This window comes from Sebastes umbrosus, chromosome 13, assembly GCF_015220745.1.
Source record: "Sebastes umbrosus isolate fSebUmb1 chromosome 13, fSebUmb1.pri, whole genome shotgun sequence".
Classification (NCBI taxonomy): domain Eukaryota; kingdom Metazoa; phylum Chordata; class Actinopteri; order Perciformes; family Sebastidae; genus Sebastes; species Sebastes umbrosus.
In genome coordinates, this window is record NC_051281.1 from 9,160,132 (window position 1) to 9,180,433 (window position 20,302).

At 40.3% G+C, this 20,302-nt stretch overlaps 3 protein-coding genes and 1 long non-coding RNA gene across 7 annotated transcripts; 2 read left to right on the plus strand and 2 right to left on the minus strand.

Annotated features, from left to right (window-relative positions):
* Positions 1-686: 686 nt before the first annotated feature.
* gtf2e1 (general transcription factor IIE, polypeptide 1, alpha) lies at positions 687-10,264 on the minus strand. Of its 3 annotated transcripts, none has more exons than XM_037788902.1 (6): positions 10,077-10,264; positions 8,922-9,220; positions 8,041-8,198; positions 4,459-4,654; positions 3,901-4,139; positions 687-1,932 (listed from the first exon to the last, which is right to left on the minus strand). In XM_037788902.1, the coding sequence occupies exons 2-6, from the start codon at positions 9,209-9,211 to the stop codon at positions 1,460-1,462; spliced, it is 1,356 nt and encodes a 451-aa protein (XP_037644830.1). In that variant the 5' UTR covers positions 9,212-9,220; positions 10,077-10,264; the 3' UTR covers positions 687-1,459. The 3 variants fall into 3 exon arrangements, with proteins under 3 accessions (XP_037644830.1, XP_037644831.1, XP_037644829.1); XM_037788903.1 differs by having other exon boundaries at positions 8,922-9,214; positions 10,077-10,263; XM_037788901.1 differs by having other exon boundaries at positions 8,922-9,217; positions 10,077-10,263.
* Positions 10,265-10,404: 140 nt separating this feature from the next.
* On the plus strand, positions 10,405-16,620 carry rabl3 (RAB, member of RAS oncogene family-like 3). 2 transcript variants are annotated; one of them, XM_037788907.1, is made up of 8 exons: positions 10,405-10,495; positions 12,950-13,041; positions 13,823-13,952; positions 14,038-14,152; positions 14,270-14,423; positions 14,909-14,980; positions 15,646-15,684; positions 15,823-16,620. In XM_037788907.1, the coding sequence occupies exons 1-8, from the start codon at positions 10,450-10,452 to the stop codon at positions 15,877-15,879; spliced, it is 705 nt and encodes a 234-aa protein (XP_037644835.1). In that variant the 5' UTR covers positions 10,405-10,449; the 3' UTR covers positions 15,880-16,620. The 2 variants fall into 2 exon arrangements, with proteins under 2 accessions (XP_037644835.1, XP_037644836.1); XM_037788908.1 differs by having other exon boundaries at positions 14,273-14,423.
* LOC119499753 (granzyme B-like) lies at positions 16,192-18,229 on the minus strand. Its single transcript, XM_037788906.1, has 5 exons — positions 18,102-18,229; positions 17,746-17,890; positions 17,170-17,308; positions 16,660-16,920; positions 16,192-16,509 (listed from the first exon to the last, which is right to left on the minus strand). Exons 1-5 carry the CDS (start codon positions 18,151-18,153, stop codon positions 16,342-16,344), a joined length of 765 nt encoding a protein of 254 aa, XP_037644834.1. The 5' UTR covers positions 18,154-18,229; the 3' UTR covers positions 16,192-16,341.
* Positions 18,230-19,886: 1,657 nt separating this feature from the next.
* On the plus strand, positions 19,887-20,295 carry LOC119499756. The gene is made up of 2 exons (XR_005209437.1): positions 19,887-20,010; positions 20,149-20,295. It is a non-coding gene; the product is annotated as an uncharacterized LOC119499756 (long non-coding RNA).
* Positions 20,296-20,302: the final 7 nt, after the last annotated feature.

A 20,302-nucleotide genomic window follows, 5' to 3' on the forward strand; every position in this document is an offset into this window, starting at 1 on the left:
GTATAACTTGTGCATTAGAGGGAGAAATGCGGTGGGACCATTGGCCTCTTGATACGTTAGTAGGAGGCAGAGGCTAAAATCAAACAGAAAACTAAAAAGAAATGTATTTTCATGAGGCTAATATGATGAAGAATGAAATAAATTCATTCAAAATGATGCACACCTTCGTTTCATCACGGTTTAAGTCTCTTGTGGTGCTTCGATTGTTTGATATTAATGATCATTTAACCCTCATCCTACCCCAAGAATAAACTAATGTAAGACACAACCATCATGGCAAAACTTATTTCCTCTCAAAACATTAAACAAACAGGTTATTATTTTAGGAAAATTAGTTCATTTGCAGATTGTGTAAGACAAAAATAGACAGGACATCTGTGTCTGCCTCCTTCAAAATGACTGACATAGTGCCCCTACCCCCCTGATAGTGAGTGAAGATATGATATGAAGTCATTAGGAACAAATTGATTGACAAAGTCATGAAAAATTAGAATGATAAAATAAAGGACCTGTGAGATATGTCACAAAGTATACCTCTGGGGTCTGCGCGGACCCCAGTTGGTAGAACAGGGTTAAAATGATAGCAGCTCCTCTATCTGTCTCTATCCGAGAACACAAATGTCACAGTGCCCCCTTACTTTTATATTCTGAATTGCTTCATCACTCCATGTACAGATTAGTATATGTCCATGCATATTGCAGTATCTTTTTTTATTACAGATTGTTCAGAATAACAAATGTTTTCCTGTAAACAGTCCACCCATATCCTCTTGTTTCCCCTGTACTCAACATTTGCCTGAGATGAGCCTTTAAATCCAGTCTGATCTTGTTTCAGAAAAACAGAAAATATTGGGCCCAACACCTCGTCTTCACAACAGCAGCAGCTCCAGTCCTTCACACTGCTTACGTTCAACCACGGCACTGCTCTGCACTCAGGCGTCTTTTAGAAGTACTCACGACTAAATGCACAATCAATGTAGAGAAAAATAGACTTGAAGCACGAAGCATAGACAGCTGTACTGATTACATTTGAAGCGTATTTAGCCCGTCGGATGAATGAGAGATGCGTGACTGGAAAACACGGCTAAAACATGACTGACGGCCTGTTAAACTGAAATGAAAATAAAACGGACTAACAAAAAAACAAATTGGCACTCGTTGCACAAACTGCAGCTGGCCAGCTCCCTTCTGGTCCGATGACTGAGAATAAAAAAATACTGAGGACAGAATACTAAAGGTGTCATCGCCTAGGCAACACTGTCAGAGCATGTCCTTGGTTCTTATAATAAGAGCATGAAGCCGACTGTAAATACTTCTTGAGCAGCATCTTGTTTTCTTCTTGAGAAGTTGTGTCCACAAACCTCAGATGTCAACACCGACGGTGTGAGACAGCAGAAGTATACTTTCAGAAACTGTTGATAATGTGTGTGTAAATGTGTGTGTATATATGCGTGTGTGCTCAGAAGAACATGTCCTGGAAGAGGTTTTGTCCCATTTCAATGTATGCCTCCTTCTCCTGCGCAGACATTTGCTCCACCAGCTCCGGCCTCTGGCTGACCTCTCGGTATGTGAACTGTCGGCCTCCGACCATCACCATGGGCTCGTCCCCCACCTCCTCAAATTCATCGTCGTCCTCTTCCTCCTCCTCGGCGGCACGATGCGGAGCGGCCGTGGCGGGGGGAGGAGCTGAGGGAGAGTCGTCGTCCGATTCGCTGGTGTCGCTATCTGAGTCGCTGGCGTTGGCTTTGGCTTTGGTGGAGGCAAGCCCCTTGGTTGCAGCGCTCGCGCCGCCTCCGCCTCCGCCTCCACCTGCTCCCGCCGCACCTCTCTTCTCATGGATGAGCAGGGCGCGCATCACTTCCTCGTTTTCATCTTCCTGACCAATACCAAGACCGGCTGCTCCATCCTGGGCTCCGGGTACAACCTCTCCACCTGTGGAAACAAAACAATTACCTCTGAAATTGTTCTTTCTTGTAACTTCAGAACATTTAAAACATTTCTGAGTATTTCCAAAATTGTGCCTGGAACAAGACATCAAGATCCTATGATGCAATATAGGCTACCATCTCACAGCCTCATCAAACATTGCTTATTGCAGCTCAGCATCTGCACAAAAACTGTATTTAAACCACGTCACATGCAGCTGTCATGTCTGTTTCCAGGTTCCAAAGGGCAACAAGATCATTACAGACGGATGCACAGAGACACACCTCAGAGACAGGACGCCCAGAAGGCATAAGTCATGCAATTTCCACAGGAATGGATTTTATTAATGAGCAATCCTTGCTCAGCCATGCACTAATCAAGCCTCTGATTATTTCAATTAAGCAATTATGGTTCAGTGGGAGTCTGGCCAGGCCTGATTGCTGCATGCCCTTGGGTGGAGAAACAATGTCAGAATCTCTGACACAGGGAGATAACCTGGGTTGACCTGTAACAGCCTGTTTTGACTACAAACAGGGATTGGAATTTAAGGTCATAGAAGAGCAGTCAAAGGTGTGGGTCGGGATTGGGCTCATCTCTGTCCATCCGATCAGCATTTTACTGCTGGAAAACCCAGTGCATTCAGCAAGCCTCACCATGGACGGGCAATAGCATTTATAATTAATGACAGTGACAACAGCATCTGAGAGTGGGAGGGAATGTCATTTCAAATGACACGTCTTCTGTCTCATGGAGTGGGAGGTGGCAGAGAATCCTAGACTGTATATATGAAGTGGACGTTTGTGGACTGCCATTTTGAAGCCTCGATTCTGGCATTTTAACCGTCGCCATCTTGGGTTTTTGCAACCAGAAGTGACACAAGAGGGTGCAGCTAAGTACAACCGAAAGCTGAATAAGACATTATTGCGACCAAAATGTTAGAATTAATTTTCATTAACTGAAAACACACTGTGAAAGGGTACCAAGGTAGCCACGCCCTAAAGCATCCCCTGCTTTATGATCTATTTGACTCTAAATGGGACTATAATTTACTAAATGAACATCATGCTGTATTGAAGAAGACTTGAAACTAGTGATTGAGACCATAAACTCATGTTTTCAATGTTTACTGAGGTAATAAATCAAGCGAGAAGTAGAGTTATTTTCTCATAGACTTCTATACAATCAGACTTCTTTTTGCAACCAGAGGAGTCGCCCCCTGCTGGCTGTTAGAAAGTTTAAGACACTTTCGCCTTGGCTTCACTTTTCAGACCCGGAGGTTGCTGACGGCAGAGAATTTGCTTGAAATGAAAAGAAAACAACAACAACTACACTAATGAGGCGTTACTTTGGGTGCAACATTAATTCAGCGATTCTTGACAAGTCTGTTATTTAATGTGTGAAGGACATTTTTGTGAAGAATGTAGATATGCATATATTAGTATGTATTAGAGTCAAATTATGAATGTTGATTTTGTATATTTTTTTTCCACTATGGTTAACCAAGATGGCGGTAGGTGTATGTATTATTTGGGTTGTCAATTGATTCAAAATAGTTCATCTCGATTAATCGCAAATTAAAATAAAAAAATAAAAATTGAATCACAATTTTTTTATCTGTTAAAAATGTACCTTAAAGGAAGATTTGTCAAGTATTTAATACTCTTATCAACATGGAAGTGGACAAATATGCTTGCTTTATGAGCCCGCTACGACCTAAAAATCGCAAGTTGCGTTTAAATTTAATTAGCGGCATTAAAACAAATTTGCATTAAGGTGTTATCGTGTTAACTTTGACAGCCCTAAACATTATATAATTCTTCAAACTACTAACCACAAAATTGTGTCGTCCTCCAAAAAATGTGTCTGATGTTGATGTATTTTTTTTTTAACAAACAAACACTTTTGCCATCAGAAAGGTGTGAGTGCTATATATTAACTGGTTAGTGCTTGATGGGTATTTGCAAGAACACTTACGGGTCTTGAGGACGTCTGGCTCGCTGTAAGCACCCTGCACGGTGCTCTGGGTCAACCACACGGGCCTCTCCTTGGGTGCCTTGCCTTCGCTAGCCTTCTTAAGCTGGTCTTCCTGCTCCTCCATGCTGATAACCACATTCTGGGTGTACATGTCAGCATAAGATGAGCCTTTGTTGGACCAGGCTTCACGATGCGGGCCGGCTAGGTTTGCTCCGGCTGCTGCAGCAGCACGGTCACGGCTAGAGGAAAGATTCGGTAAATACCCTTTAAACAATGATCTTCAGTAGTTTAATTAATAGGTGTTAACATGAAAAATTGAGTGTGTAATGTTTTCAAGCTGAACATGTTTCATTACTGTGGCTTAATAGAATAGAAATCCATTGTGGCACAAACAGTTATTAAGTTGAGCCAGTATCACCGATGCCATTATTGCAGTTAGCAGAGGTGAACTCCCCTTTGTGGTCAGTGAAACTGCTCCAGGATGGGACTCTGGAGGACTGGCGTGATGCTGACTGGGGGGAATAAGTATTTATAAGTAGTAAGTAGTCTGAAGCTGACCTCTGTTTGAGGGCAGGAATCTCAGCAGGCTCAGGCTCCAGCAGGTCCTGGGACAAGTTGACGTCTTCAGTCTCACGTAGCAGCGCGTAGATGGGTTCGATCTGCTCGTTGAAGCGTGCCACTAGCGTCCTGCCGTCAGGACAGACAGACGCGTCCTCCTCTACCTCCGTCTGGCAGAAGGTGCAGCGAAATGTACCTGTGGGTTGAGAGAGAACTATGTTTAAAACAAGTAAGAGGGGATGTTCTGATACCTGACCAGGCCAAAGCATGTACCGTGTTACCCACAATCTTGGGACATGTCTATTAGGCATTGCATTCACCTCAGGCTATCATAACAACGGCTTGTATATCCGCCGTCCTCGGTCTCCCAGTCTCCCTTTTTGAATGACTAATACAGACTACCACCGCTACCTGCTGGCGTGGAGAGTTATTTCCTCTCACGCAGACGCAGAACCTACGTGTTAACTGGCCGTTGTCTGTAGTCTTTGAGGTGTGTTCAAATGCAACTTGTCGGCCAAGACAAAGGCGACGTGAGGCGACGCAACAGTCGGCCTTCGTCGCAGCTAATTCTCTGATGTCGGTTTGGTGTGTCTGAGCCTCAACACTCATGAATTCGACTAATCGACTAGTTGATTTAATCAACAGATCTGTAAAACTGAGTATCTCCACAAAGAATCACACAAAAGCACCACTTTAAATCTTGTATTTACTAGAGATGTGCTCATAAGTTTCTTCGAAATAAATCATTCCGCATGAAAAAAGCATAAAAACGACTAACCAACTAAAGAAATCTTAGACCAAAATGACCGATTATTCAACTAGGGGGGCAGTCCTAGCGACTATAAACAGTATTTCCACTTTTATGATTGACATGGGGAATTTGTTACCAATCCTGCGATACCTCAGTTCCACTTAACTGGAAGTGCACTGCTACCCAAAAACAACAATGCCTTGTTGTTAGTGATGCTGCAGGCCGATGTTTTTCTGTGGATAATTTTTGCATAGCATGGTATTTGCTTTGGGCTCTGGGACTTGCTTCCTACCAGTAAGAGAAGGGCATGTACGGCCATCTGCTTCTCTGGCTGATTTCAGTTTCAATAATGGGAAGTGTTCCAGCATTACACAGACCCCATGTCTGCCTTGTGTCTATGTCTCTCTCTGTGTGTGTGTGTGTGTGTGTCTGTGTGTGTGTGTGTGTGTTGCTACATGTGCAAGAAGAAGAAATGGTAAAAGAAGGTAACATTTTATGCACAACTTAAAAACAACTATTTTTCAGCCAAAGTGTTGACGAGTGGACCGACATGTCAGGTGGAATGAGTAAAAACATGCATGTCCTACAAAGAGAGGACGGTACATTCACACAGCAAAGTGTGAAAATCCAGAGCTGAAGGCTTTCCGGCTCTCCTTTGTGGGTCAGAATGAGCTGGAAGACCAGTAATGTCATTTCCCATCCCTGTGAGGTCAAACTGAGTGTTGCTGGCCCTGAAGAAGCAACCAGTCCATCAGACTACCACTATGTGAGCTCCAGCTACTCTTTTTGTCAACCTCTGTCAGGGTGCAGGCAGGGTTACTGCCTCCACAGCAGATATGTTGAAATAAGAGACAAGAGCAAAGGAATTGGCAAGATGTTTAGAAATGCAGGAAGATGCTGATGGTTACAAAACAGTACCAGGAAGCTTTTGCCAGCATGTTATTTACACTGGCTATCAAATGTACTTATCCAGTGTCATTGTAGTGTGCATTTTCTTTCCTCAAACTAGTTTTATGTTGCAATTCAGGCTAACATATCCAGTAAGACTTTAGCATGTTGTCTGAGGATCTGGGAAGCTGATTATATTCATCTACTTTACAGGGGTACATCGATCTGGATCAATTCAATGATGATCCAATTCAGATGACTAGCTTTAAGAAGAATTTTACAGTATTTTAAGAGTATCACATATATTTCAGCAGCTGCAGTAACTTGAGCTGCAGCTCAGCATCCCAGCAAACAAGGAAGAAGAAAAAAAATGATCAGGACAGTTGAAAAAATATGTGGTGGTCCCGACTGCAAAACACTACACAAATTCAAAGACTTCAGATTCAATATGGGATTCTTATTCAATAAGATGGTAGCAATACCACAACCTTAGTTTTCAGATTCCCATCCAGTCAAATCAACTATCAACACCAATTATGTGTCCAATGAAAACAGAGATTTATATTTAAAGAGTAACTTGACACCCCCTGAAAATCTAGTCTTTGCTGACCTCTAGTGGTTTAACTTGGTGGTCAGAGGTTAAACAGGCTTTGAATCTTTCAACCAGTGGGCAGCAAATCAGTGCTCTTCAGGCTGGTGGCGTGTTTTAAACGCTTGTGTAGCACAAGCTCTCTGTTTCCTAGCAACGGTGCTGGTTGACTGGTAATCAACCTCCGGATTGGCAGACGATGTATGAGCACGGTGCTTCGTTCTGACAGACTCAAGAATGAATGCAGTTTGTGAATGAAGACAGTTAAGAGGGAGGGAACACATACAATCCTCATCACAAGCACAATATTCTTCTGTCGCATTATCATTCCACTTAAATGCACATTTTCATGCATTTTCAGCAAACAACATGAAGCAAATCTTAATCACCGTACCCAGAAATTCTGGGTAGACAACTTGCAGAAAATTAAATTCAATGATACGCCACAGTCTTTTAGTCAGACCCTCTTACATAATCAAGAAATGTGTTATTTGAAATGAGAGGAAACTGGATTACAACTCCCCTCAGATCTTGCTAAATAGTTTTAGTACAGAGTGTAGCTTTTCTTAGGCCTTTAATACAAAACTATTTCTATAACAACGTTAATATAGCATGTAAGCTAAAGTTGTGAATGATTAAACAGAAGCCTTGCAGACTTCAGTAGGCCTACCTGATTCCTACTCAACTGAGAAAGCACTGGTGACTTAAGAGAGTTGGTCAAGGCTTGGTTTTATCAATGGACTTCAAAGTCAAGTGTGAGTCTACATCTACCCCAATGCCATGGTTATTTAGCTGTATCTTCACTTTGAATTCTGCATATCTGCACCCACACTCTGCCTCAGATGATTAAGACTTTCTGGTAGCTTCTGTGACTCACATGTCAAACACGTGCATAAACAACATGTGAGTGATGTGATTCCCATTGAGAAGCAAGGTTTTGGACAGATGCCAGCCTCTATTGAGGTAGGGTGAGAATTAGATTATAATTCAGGCCTTTTGTTGTGATAGAAAGTCATTTCAAATATGCTTAAAGACAATTTTCAGTTTGGGCAATATGGAAGCATTCGATTGTATGTGATGTTAGTGTTGAAATACTTGACAGGTCTTGAGATCACATTTCAATGTTCTTTGACTCATCTCCAATTCATTTTTCTTCCTAGCACAGACAACTGCACAATGCTAGTGCGCTCATTTGACTGTGACTTCTTTGAAAGAGAGCTGTCAGCGTCTTCTCCAGAGACAGCAACCTTGTCAGGCAGCACTGAACTGCCAAAATACTTTTTTCATATTCAAGTATATTAATAATCAACACCACCAAAGTGCAACACAGCTGTAGATAATTCATTTTTTTTACCTGTCATGGGTTCAAACAGCTGGTTGGCCTCGAGGTCGGTGAAGGTGGAGAAGCAGCAGGGGCAGCGGAAGGAGGCACGGTTGGTGGAGTCTCGCTCATCTGTCTCTATGCGCCGCCGCATATGATCTAATTTATACTTGACCACGTTGACCAGTACCCTAAAAAAAATCAGGTTGGTAAAGCTATACAGTATGTAACATGTTGACATGGGAGGATGCATTTTCTTTTATGTAAGAAATATGTCTGCATTTCTTCGGCTGTATACTCTGGTTCGAATAAATACGGCTGAATATCAAAGTCAACCAAAACACTGTAAAATGTATCCTCGTCTACAACATCCTCTGCACTCATATTTTGGGATGCCAATTTTGCTGTTGGAAACGTAGCTAGTTTGCAATACAAGCGAAGAGAAAAAGGAAGCTCTTGATTGAGTTTTTGAGCACCATCTAGAGCACGCCCCCTGGCTACCCAGAGGAGGAAACTAGAAATCTAAGCTGAAATAGCCTGTAGTTCTTCTTTGCATCCAACTATATCAGTGTCATATCAAATGACACAGCTGGATTCAGGAAGAACAATAGATTTGCAGCTGCGAACTCTGCAAGCTTTCCCGGTCAATATCAGGTTACATTTTGAGGGCCTCCTGAATGGTTGGTCATTCTACTTAATCAAACCGTGTTCTAACATTCTCTCATACAGGTTAACATGTAGGTAAAATGTGTTCAAATAGAAAGGGGTGAGGTCAGAAGGTGATTGAATGCTGACAGAATGCCTCCCACCTCTTATTCTTCCAAACTCCTCCAAAACTCTACCCATTAATAACAGGAAGTTGTTGTGTCTATTATCTGCACAGTCGCAATGCAAACCAAAAAGAAGATAACCACCTGTAGTTGATGAAGTAGTAATTGTGCCGTGTTGTCTTGCCATCGGGGGCCGTTTCCACTCTCATTCGGCACTTGACAAACTTGTCTGCCTTCAGGGTGTTGAGCACTGAGCGCAGCTGCTTACGATCAAACTTGAGCAACTCCAGCATGTCCTCCTCACGTACACATGGGTTGCGAATGAGCACATCCAGGGCCAAGGCATGGTCCACTCCGTAGAAACCCCTCACGACCTGCTTGGCTAGCCGCTTGAGTGCTGCAGGGACCTCAGTCAGTAGCTCTGGTTCTATCATCTTCTGCTGTGGAGAGAAATGAGACTTGCTGAGTAAAGATCTGAGACGGCAGGCAGAAACTTTGGGTATAATAGGGCAGGGAAGAAGCACCAGAGACTTTGCTAAGCATAAATCAGCAGGTTAGCAACCTTTATCCCTCATAGACTAAAGGGGAGATTTGGTTAAATTTAGAGGGAAATGAAAGATTGTGCAGCATGGATACACTGATGGAAATTTGAAGGGAGAGAAAATCACATTTTACGAATAAAACTCCTTCATCTTTACTTGATCCTTTCCCTGCTAAAGTGGTAGACAAGTGTTGCTATGTGTTAAGGTGGAATTTCATTTAATTCTCACTGTGCAATATCATTTTCGACTTGTGCAATTTTATTAATAGTCTTGTTTATTGTCAATACTGTATATAATGCTCCTTTTTTATACTTTTGTTACACTTTGTGTGGCTCTTTTTTACTGTGTTAGCTGATGCATCTTGTTTTTTGCTGCTGTACACTGCAAATCCCCCCACAGAGGGACTAATAAAGGAATATCTGATCTTATCTTATCTTAACATAGGAAGTGGTAGTTAATACTTACAGATCTGACTACACTGACAGCTAAACTAGCTGTTGGATAATAGCAACTTAACTTACAGTAGCTTAATGTCAGCTAACTCGAGAGAAAAACAATAAACTAGCAGTGACTACTACAGCAAGTTGGCTGCAACGTTAACTACTGGTGATGACACTAGAGTTAGCTGGTAAAGTTAAAGTCGCTTTAACCAGTAAGACATCATCTGAGGTCTTATTTACATTTAGCTTGGCGATGCTACCTGATGCTAACTCACTAGCTAAACTTAACGTTGCAGCTCAAATGAAGTTAAACTCACCAGATACTCTTTAATGTTATGATCCACCGACACTCCAGAGAAGCCACCGCTTCCTTAGGTCATCTCAGAGAGGACGCTGACTATGTCTCTGAACACATTAAGTACTTCTGAATCTTTAAAGGTTAGCTAGCATGCTTCATGCTTCATGTTTGAGAAGACAACACCGGAAATAAAACTAAAGCGGCAACAAAAGGTTTTCCTGTTTCTCCCTATTAGCCAATAGGAGCAGAGGATTTTTTGATTGACATGTGTTTTGACGAATAGCGCTGCTTCCTGCCGAAGAAGAAGAAGAACCAATCAGATTAGAGTATTAATATTTGGAGGCGGGGTTTACACTTGTTTACTTCCGGTGACGTCGCTGTCACAGAAAGAAATGGCTTCTCTTGACAGGGTTAAAGTATTAGTTTTAGGAGATTCTGGTAAGTTAAGGGGCATTTTTTTGCAATTCAGACTCTAATATGAGTGTGTATGCTTATTTCTAAATGCATTTGTGTGTTGAGAGTACACATCGATCTGTTTTTAACCCTTGTAATCTTTGATTAAAAGGACCACAGACTCTTGCCAAAGTCTGTTGTAATCCTGGTGGCTCTGTCAACATAAAGTGCATTTGATTGTTTATTATCAGACGAATCGACACTAAAGGTCGAAATTTTATATAGCCGAATTAAAAAGTGACACCCAACAGGTCGTTAAAGATGTTTACTGATGTTCTACAAGATATATGTTTTGATGGAAATGAAGGATATGTGTCACTTACCTGTTTTTACAATGGAGTCTGGTTATTCTATACAGGAGCTTCATTGTCTTGTAATCAGCTGTAGTAACTTTATAGCATATGTACATACATTGACTATGTACAGACTCAGTGATCACAGCCTGGCCATAGAGACAGGCAGACCTGGCTGCCTAGAGAAGACAGGCTGTGTCAGCTCTGTCCACAGAGACAGGTGGAGACAGAGAGACAGGTAAAGAGAGAGAGACAGACCTGGCTGCCTAGAGAAGACAGGCTGTGTCAGTTCTGTCCACAGACACAGGTGGAGACAGAGAGACAGGTAAAGAGAGAGAGAGACAGACCTGGCTGCCTAGAGAAGACAGGCTGTGTCAGTTCTGTCCACAGAGACAGGTGGAGACAGAGAGACAGGCTGTGTCAGTACTGTCCACAGACACAGGTGGAGACAGAGAGACAGGTAGAGAGAGAGAGACAGACCTGGCTGCCTAGAGAAGACAGGCTGTGTCAGTTCTGTCCACAGAGACAGGTGGAGAGAGAGACAGGCTGTGTCAGCTCTGTCCACAGAGACAGGTGGAGACAGAGAGACAGGCTGTGTCAGTTCTGTCCACAGAGACAGGTGGAGAGAGAGACAGGCTGTGTCAGCTCTGTCCACAGAGACAGGTGGAGACAGAGAGACAGGCTGTGTCAGTTCTGTCCACAGAGACAGGTGGAGACAGAGAGACAGGCTGTGTCAGTACTGTCCACAGAGACAGGTGGAGACAGAGAGACAGGCTGTGTCAGTACTGTCCACAGACACAGGTGGAGACAGAGAGACAGGTAGAGAGAGAGAGACAGACCTGGCTGCCTAGAGAAGACAGGCTGTGTCAGTTCTGTCCACAGAGACAGGTGGAGAGAGAGACAGGCTGTGTCAGCTCTGTCCACAGAGACAGGTGGAGACAGAGAGACAGGCTGTGTCAGTTCTGTCCACAGAGACAGGTGGAGACAGAGAGACAGGCTGTGTCAGTACTGTCCACAGAGACAGGTGGAGACAGAGAGACAGGCTGTGTCAGTACTGTCCACAGAGACAGGTGGAGAGAGAGACAGGCTGTGTCAGCTCTGTCCACAGAGACAGGTGGAGACAGAGAGACAGGCTGTGTCAGTACTGTCCACAGAGACAGGTGGAGACAGAGAGACAGGCTGTGTCAGTACTGTCCACAGAGACAGGTGGAGACAGAGAGACAGGCTGTGTCAGTACTGTCCACAGAGACAGGTGGAGACAGAGAGAGAGGCTGTGTCAGCTCTGTCCACAGAGACAGGTGGACACCAGAGAGACAGGTAGAGAGAGAGAGACAGACCTGGCTGCCTAGAGAAGACAGGCTGTGTCAGTTCTGTCCACAGAGACAGGTGGAGACAGAGAGACATTTCCTGCTATAATGTAGCACATATGAAGAAGTTAGGAAAACAATCATTACAAAAGTTAAATGTAAACTCCAAGATTTTGATTCCCTCTCTGACCAAAATGAAATACAACATCTACTTGGAGAAAATAATGTCATCACCATAGAAGCTGCAGGATATGTCAGTGCATGTCACAGCCTAAGAGACAACCACAACAACAACACATAGCCTAATAGATGTAACGCACACTCTGCCTTTTATTTACTCATCTACTTCATTTTTTAATTTTTATTTTTTACATTTATCCTTTGATATTGCAATATATTGTTATTAATTGTTTTTTATTTGTTTGTTTGTTTTATTGACACAACAAACATGAATTACTTCTTTATGGTTTTCTCCCATTTACATGCATGTTCTTTTTAAATATCTATATATTGTAATGTGCTTAATGAATTGTATATATGTATATATATATGTTTGTTTGTTTTTATTTTGTTCTTTTTTTATTTATTTTTTATTATTGAATTGACGCTTTGGCAATATTGTTCATCTGACAGTCATGTCAATAAAGCAAATTTAATTGAATTGAATTGAAATTGAATTGGTGTGGTCCAAGACAACTTTCCTTCGGGAATCTATCTTACCTTATCTTATTACATCAAGACTAGAAGCCACAAATTTTTTTTTATTATACAGATGATACAGTTTTTACTGATCCCATCAAAACTGTCAGTCATCAACCCACATTTCTTGTCTTTTGCAGGGGTGGGCAATTCTTCCTTGGTCCATCTGCTATGTCAGAATCAGGTGTTAGGAAATCCATCATGGACTGTTGGTTGCTCTGTGGATGTACGGGTAAGCAGGTCAAACACCTAATTTATAAAATTTGATTGAGATGATGCTGCTGGTCTTTTAAGTTAACCTCAGATAAACTATATACTGTATATACTTCATACAACAACCTTTTAAATAACAACATTTGTAAAGGCTGAAATGTTGGAACCATACATGGTCCAACTGACTGGAAAACATGCTTAATATTAGTCTAATACATAATTATATGATTCATAGTGGTATTTAGAAAAGAAATAGCAATACCACAGTGAAAAACAATACTCTGTTACAAGTTAAAGTCATGCATTCATTTTTTAATGTAAGTAAAAGTACAAAAGTATCAGCATCAAAATATAAGTAGGACTCATTATGCAGAATGGCCCATTTCAGAATAATGTGTATTATATTAGTAATTCATAGTAATATAATAAAATCTCTTAAATGTTGCATCTGGTAAAGGTGGAGCTTATTTTACTTACTTTATATACTGCTGGGTAGCTGTCCGTCCGTGGATCAATACATCTTAACTTATGATAATGCATCATCATTTATTTGTTGTTTATATTTAGTATTATTAATCTGAATCACAAGTACAATATTTGCCTCTGAATTGTAGTGGAGTAGAAGTATTAAATAGCAGAAAATGGAAATACTTAGTGAGTAAAGTACAAGTACCTGGAAATAGTATTTAAGTACAGTATTTGAGTAAATGTACTTAGTTACTTTGCTCCCCTGATGATTCAAAACATTCATCATCTTAAATAAAACTAATCAAAGGATTAAAATAACTATTCAATTACAGGTCCAGGACTATAAGGAGGGAACCCCGGAGGAGAAAACCTACTACATTGAACTCTGGGATGTCGGAGGATCTGTTGGCAGTGCTAGCAGTATCAAAAGCACCAGAGCTGTCTTCTATAATTCAGTTAATGGTAAAGACGATTTCATATGATAATTTTAAAACAATCTGAATTCATTAGAGGTTCTAATATTTGGATGTGTCATTTTTTTTTTCAGGAATTATGTTGGTGCACGATTTAACAAATAAGAAATCCTCCCAGAATCTCTACCGCTGGTCACTAGAAGCTTTAAACAAAGATTCTTCTCCAACAGGAGTCATCGTCTCAAACGGGTAAGTAGACAATATATACAGTATTCACACTGACACAGTTTGTCAAAGTTAAAGATATTAAATTGTCCTTGAAAATGTTGGATACTGGGGAGTTAAGATCATATTCTTTTCTTCCAGCAGTGACTATGACAGAGAGCAGTTTGCTGAGAACGCGGTGCCTTTGCTGCTGATCGGCACCAAGTTCGATCAGATCGCAGAGAACAAACGCAGTGAAGTTCTCACTCGGACGGCCTTCCTGTCTGAAGACTTCAATGCAGAGGAGATCAATCTCGTACGTCAACTTTTTCATTCCTACAAGCTCTGACCTTAAGCGCATTTCAAACATGGAATCTGTAACATTCATCTATGTGTTGAAATAGCAGCTTATTGGCATTCAAACATCGGTCTCTGTTACAGAGCTGTTCCACAAAAACATTGTTGGACTATACCAAGACCGTTACAATGAAAGCTGCAATGCTTGAGTGGAATTTAGCATCTGGTACACAAAAGAGAGAGCAAACAAGACCTATAGTAACACTAGCCGCTATGTTTATAATTTGAAAATCTGTGACTTTGGAGACAGAGGCAGACGGCAATACACGGCAAGTTTATATTAGAGATGTTTATTTTTTTATACAAAGAAAAACATATGCCATCAGAACAATTTGAGAGAAGCTACCACCACATACACACTCTACACGTAGAGCTGTGAGATTTCACCTGAGAAAGAAAAGGCTCTCTGAGATTAGTGGCTGAAGTGCTATTTTGTTTTCACAGGACTGCACAAACCCGAGATACCTCGCTGCAGGAACATCAAACGCAGTGAAGCTCAGCAGGTTCTTTGACAAGGTGAGAAAACCAGAGATCTCTGATGAGACATGCTGTTATTTCCTGTTTCTGTAGAGATTCTCTTTACAATAAATACAGTATGCTAATAAGATTATTATTCGTATACACACTTACATCTTTGTGGTGTGGATCTACTGAGGAGCATAAACCATCAGATTGTTTACCATGTAGACAAATGTCATTCAGCCTCCTCTAATCTAAATATGTATTTAATAACTGCCAACATTGACATTAATTATTTAATTTACAATAATTTGATATGTATGCTCAAATCATAGTGTTACGTTGAGGGAAGTGGTGTAACAATTATTTTTGTTGGTAAGATGAATATCAATGTGAATATTACAGTATATAAAATAACTTCCAAAAAGTAGGTCTAGTTACTTTTTTATACTAAGAATAAGAATAAAGTTGTTTTTTAAAAGTTTAACATACTAACACAAAAAAAGATACTTGTTAGACAGAAGTAAGAACATCATGTGATTCCCTGTATTATTGTGTTGTACCAAATTTGTCATTGAATTAACAGTTAACATTTACAGTCAAGTGGGTAACTTCAAACATTTTTAGTACAACGTTCTGTTTCAATGCACATATGGGTGTTTGAGTTTTGTATTTGTTTGAATTATTTTGTATTTCATTTATTTGTATTTATCTCTTAACAGGTAATAGAGAAGAGATATTTCACAAGGGATCCAAGTCAGGTGAGTTTTACATTTCCAGTCTTTTATTTCTGTTTCGGTAAAAAGGAAATCTTCACCTAAAAAAACTGAATTCAGTTGTGACTGATGAGGACGAGGCTTTTATTTTAAGGCGAACTGTTCCTTTCACTTTCTCTACAGATGGCGGGTTTCACAGACAGAAAACGGTTCAACTTCAAAAGTTTGCACTATGACTGACGAGCTGTGAACGCAACAGCGACGGTCTGTGGTTTGACCCTGATGCCTCTGGGCTTTTACACCACAATGAAACCATCACACCCCCCCGCCCGCCCGCTCATTGTTTTTCACTGACGTTTCTTTATGCAAATCCTTTTTCATCTGCTGTTATGTAAAGACTTAAACTTGTGAATTTTGCAAAAGGGAGTTAAGCACATATCAGAAATGAAGAAACATGCTTGAGGCACATGTTGTAAATGTACAGCAAGATTTTGTGTTAAATCACAGTTTTTAATTCCATGTTTTTTTTGTACAATCAGTTGTATTTGTTCACATGCAAATCATTTACACATACCAGTTTCATGATTTTTTTTTTTTTTTTCTTTTTCAAAACTAAGACTAAGATTAATTCTCAAAATGTTTACCATGATATTTAATAAGCAAGTGAAGAAAGGACATCATTCTTGGCCTCTGAAAAGTGGCTCATGCAACATTCCCCAAACCCTTCATCACTTCCTTAATCCAGGGGAGGAAGACGTGGACTTTAGTGAAGACATGGGGATACTTGGGATCATTACAATTGCTTTCCAAGGTATATTCTGTTAAACCCTGAGGCTTGCTGTTGCAGATAAGTGGTCCACCGGAGTCACCCTGAGAGAAACACAACAGAAAGTTGATTGAGTAGACTGCAAAACAAATAAAGATTACACTTGCTTACACTTGATTAATAAAAGGAAACAGTTTTCTCCATGTTTTCAGCATTATTGATGTATTTTGTTGCTTCAAATACTGTTAGATTACCTGGCAAACCCCTCCGTTCTTTTTGTTAAATTTGGTGCATAGCATGTGAGCAGGATTGAAGTATTCTCCCCATATATTTTTGCACTCAAAGCTGAATTGCATCTTCTCCGTGGCCTCCCTCAGTACTGTTGATGCCGGTTTATTGGATCCAGTTCGGCCCCAGCCAGCAACGGCACATTTAATGTTGGCTGGGATTTTCCCGTCTTTCTTCGGTAGTCCGATGACCTTCACATACCTGTTCAGTGTGGCGTTTTTTTTTAGCTGTGAAAGAGAACAGTGTATTTCATTTTTTATGTTTTCTTTGTGTGTGTGTGTGTGTGTGTGTGTGTGTGTGTGTGTTTGTGTCCTCTTAAAGCAAGATTGAGGTTTTTATGTGAAGCAGTTCACTCCCACATCCTTTCGTGCAAATGTGTGAAATCACCTCGTGCGGCTCTAACTCTACATAAGATATTACAATAAAATTAAACTGTGATGGGTTTTGATATTAACTTTTACACAGTTTTATTTTACCTCCAGTAACATGATATCGTTGTCGTATTTTCCAGTGTAATCCGGATGTGGATGGTACTTTGCCACTTGGATCCATTGCTGACTTTTCTCTTTCTTGCCTATGTCATGTGCTCCAAGTACCACTCTCAGGGACGGATCTCTGACAAACAAGAGAAGAAATAATGTAGAAATATTACATACTTCATTATATTTAGCACTTCACACTTTGAAAGGGAATGAAAACATTGATGATAAAGTTTACTATAACTGCAATGACTTAGAAATACAAATTACTTTGTAAGAAGTGTTAACAATTAAGAACCCTGATAGCAAATTTAATGTATTTTTCTTGACCCCAGGCTATGACAAACATACATGTAATATAATAATAATAATACAACATTAAACTTGTTCCACCAAAAGCTTTAAAAGTAATTTACACATCCTTTGTAAATGACAAATATTCAGTTATGGGAAAAAAAAACAATTATTTAAATGCAAATAATTAGTACCCATTGAATTGTTAATTGTGACATAAAAATCATTGTTTTCTTTTGGCTCTATGATTCTGCATTGATGCATAATACACTCACTCACTTGCAGTGTGCTGCAGTTAGAACAAAGTCCTCCCGAATAAGTATCCCGCCACATGTATGTGCTCCATCAACCTGGAGAGATGCCATGTAGGGTCTGGAGTGAGGCTTCGCAACTCTCCCACCCACGATGCCACTCTCAGAGGCCCCTTACATCAGCAGAGAAGGTATATTAATACACAGATTACAAAGTACAAAACCCTCAACAAATTAGTATTGTTCTTATTATTATTATTACGGAATGAAAAAAGCAAAATGAGATACTTTATTCCAACTTTCCAGCCATTAAAAAGGCTTCTTTAACAAATCAGTTATAATCCTTAAAAACTAGCAATAACTTTGATAAGAATTGTATCTTACCAGCGAGGGAGAGCAGCTGAAAGAAGAATACAATGCAGTATGCGTAGATCATGGTTGTTGTGCAGAAAGCTGAACAGTGATCCCCCCACCTCACCACCTTTTGTAGTCAACCGTCTAACTCCCCCAACGGAAACTTGGTGGGCAGGTGTCATTCTTGCACAGAAGAGATGAGATCACACCTTTCTTACTGCAGCATGAGTTTTATAAAACCAGATAAGACTGGTTGGCACACATACATTGTAGTTCATTCATCAATAATTCTAAATGTGTAGCACTTCACTGTATTGCACTCTGTGTGTCTCCTTGTGCCTCTACAGAACAATAAGGACTTTTGAAAAGACATCTTTGAAAAGTTTTAATTGAATTGTGCTGTGAACAGGAGTTTAGGTCCTGTCTACTTGTACCATCTTTATTTATTGCCCCCAAAATCAGAAAGGTTCATATTTACTGTCACAAATAAACTCATTCTTAGCTGCTCGTTTTTGATCATCGGCTACATATACTCTAAAGGAAGAGGGTTGAGGTACATGGTTGAGTGGAAAACTGTGTATTAAGGCCACAGTAACCACAATGTGCACAAAGGTAGTCACACTTCACACACTGAACTACACACACACACATGATGCTGTAGTTTCTATCCCTTGTACATTTTCTCTGAAATGAATTTGATGGTTTCTTAAAAAGACAGACATGCATCTCAGCATTTTACTCTAAAGCTCAAGTACAGATTGTAAGAAGGTTTGTAAGCAATCTGATTGTTACTAATTAAAACCAAACTTATCAGAAAAAGAAACACTTGAACATACATCCGCATGATAAGAACCACCTAAAACAACAGAAACCATCTTTGGGAAAAATGTATTTGACTTTTTAGTTTGGCCCATGTCCCATCCACTAACATGGAGGAGTCGGGATTTATGACCTATACTGCAACCAGCCACCAGGGGGCGATCGCGATGTTTTGGCTTCACTTTTGGGGAGTTGTCATGTCGTCCATCTTCATATACAGTCTGTGGTACAGACACATCACACACACACACCCACACACACACGTACAGCGCACTAGTCTGAAATCTCATTACAGTGTTTCAACCTCTGTTATTCACTTCATTACAGAACATACAGTATAGAACCTAACGACTGCTGCATTAGAGACACTACTCTTTCTTTCTCTTTGGAGTCCCCTTCCTGCAACACTTGCAGGTGCAGAACAAGCAGCATTTGAGTGTCACCCACAGGACAGTGAGGAGAATGATGACAAGAAAGCCGATGTATTCATATACACACTTACATTTGTTTGGTGTGGATCTACTGAGGAGCATAAACCATCAAATGTTTACCATGTAGACAAATGTCATTCAGCCTCCTCTAATCTAAATATGTACAGTATTTAATAATTGCCAACATCGACATTAATTATTTAATTTACAATAATTTGATATGTATGCTCAAATCATAGTGTTACGTTGAGGGAAGTGGTGTAACAATTATTTTTGTTGGTAAGATGAATATCATTGTGAATATTACAGTATATACAATTCCAAACAACTTCCAAAAAATAGGCCTAGTTACTTTTTTATACTGAAACGTAAGAATAAAGTTGTTTTTTTAAAAGTTTAACATACTTACACAATAAAAGATACTTGTTAGACAGAAGTAGGAAAACCATGTGATTCCCTGTATTATTGTGTTGTACCAAATTTGTAACCCGTGTCTGACATTGAATTAACAGTTAACATTTACAGTCAAGTGGGTAACTTCAAACATTTTTAGTACAACGTTCTCTGTTTCAATGCACATATGGGTGTTTGAGTTTTGTATTTGTTTTAATTATTTTGTATTTCATTTATTTGTATTTATCTCTTAACAGGTAATAGAGAAGAGATATTTCACAAGGGATCCAAGTCAGGTGAGTTTTACATTTCCAGTCTTTTATTTCTGTTTTGGTTAAAAGGAAATTTTCACCTGAAAAAACTGAATTCAGTTGTGACTGACGAGGACGAGGCTTTTATTTTAAGGCGAATTGTTCCTTTCACTTTCTCTACAGATGGCGGGTTTCACAGACAGAAAACGGTTCAACTTCAAAAGTTTGCACTACGACTGACGAGCCGTGAACGCAAGAGAAGCGGTCTGTGGTTTGGCCCTGATGCCTACGGGCTTTTACACCACAATGAAACCATCACACACACCCCGCCCGCCCG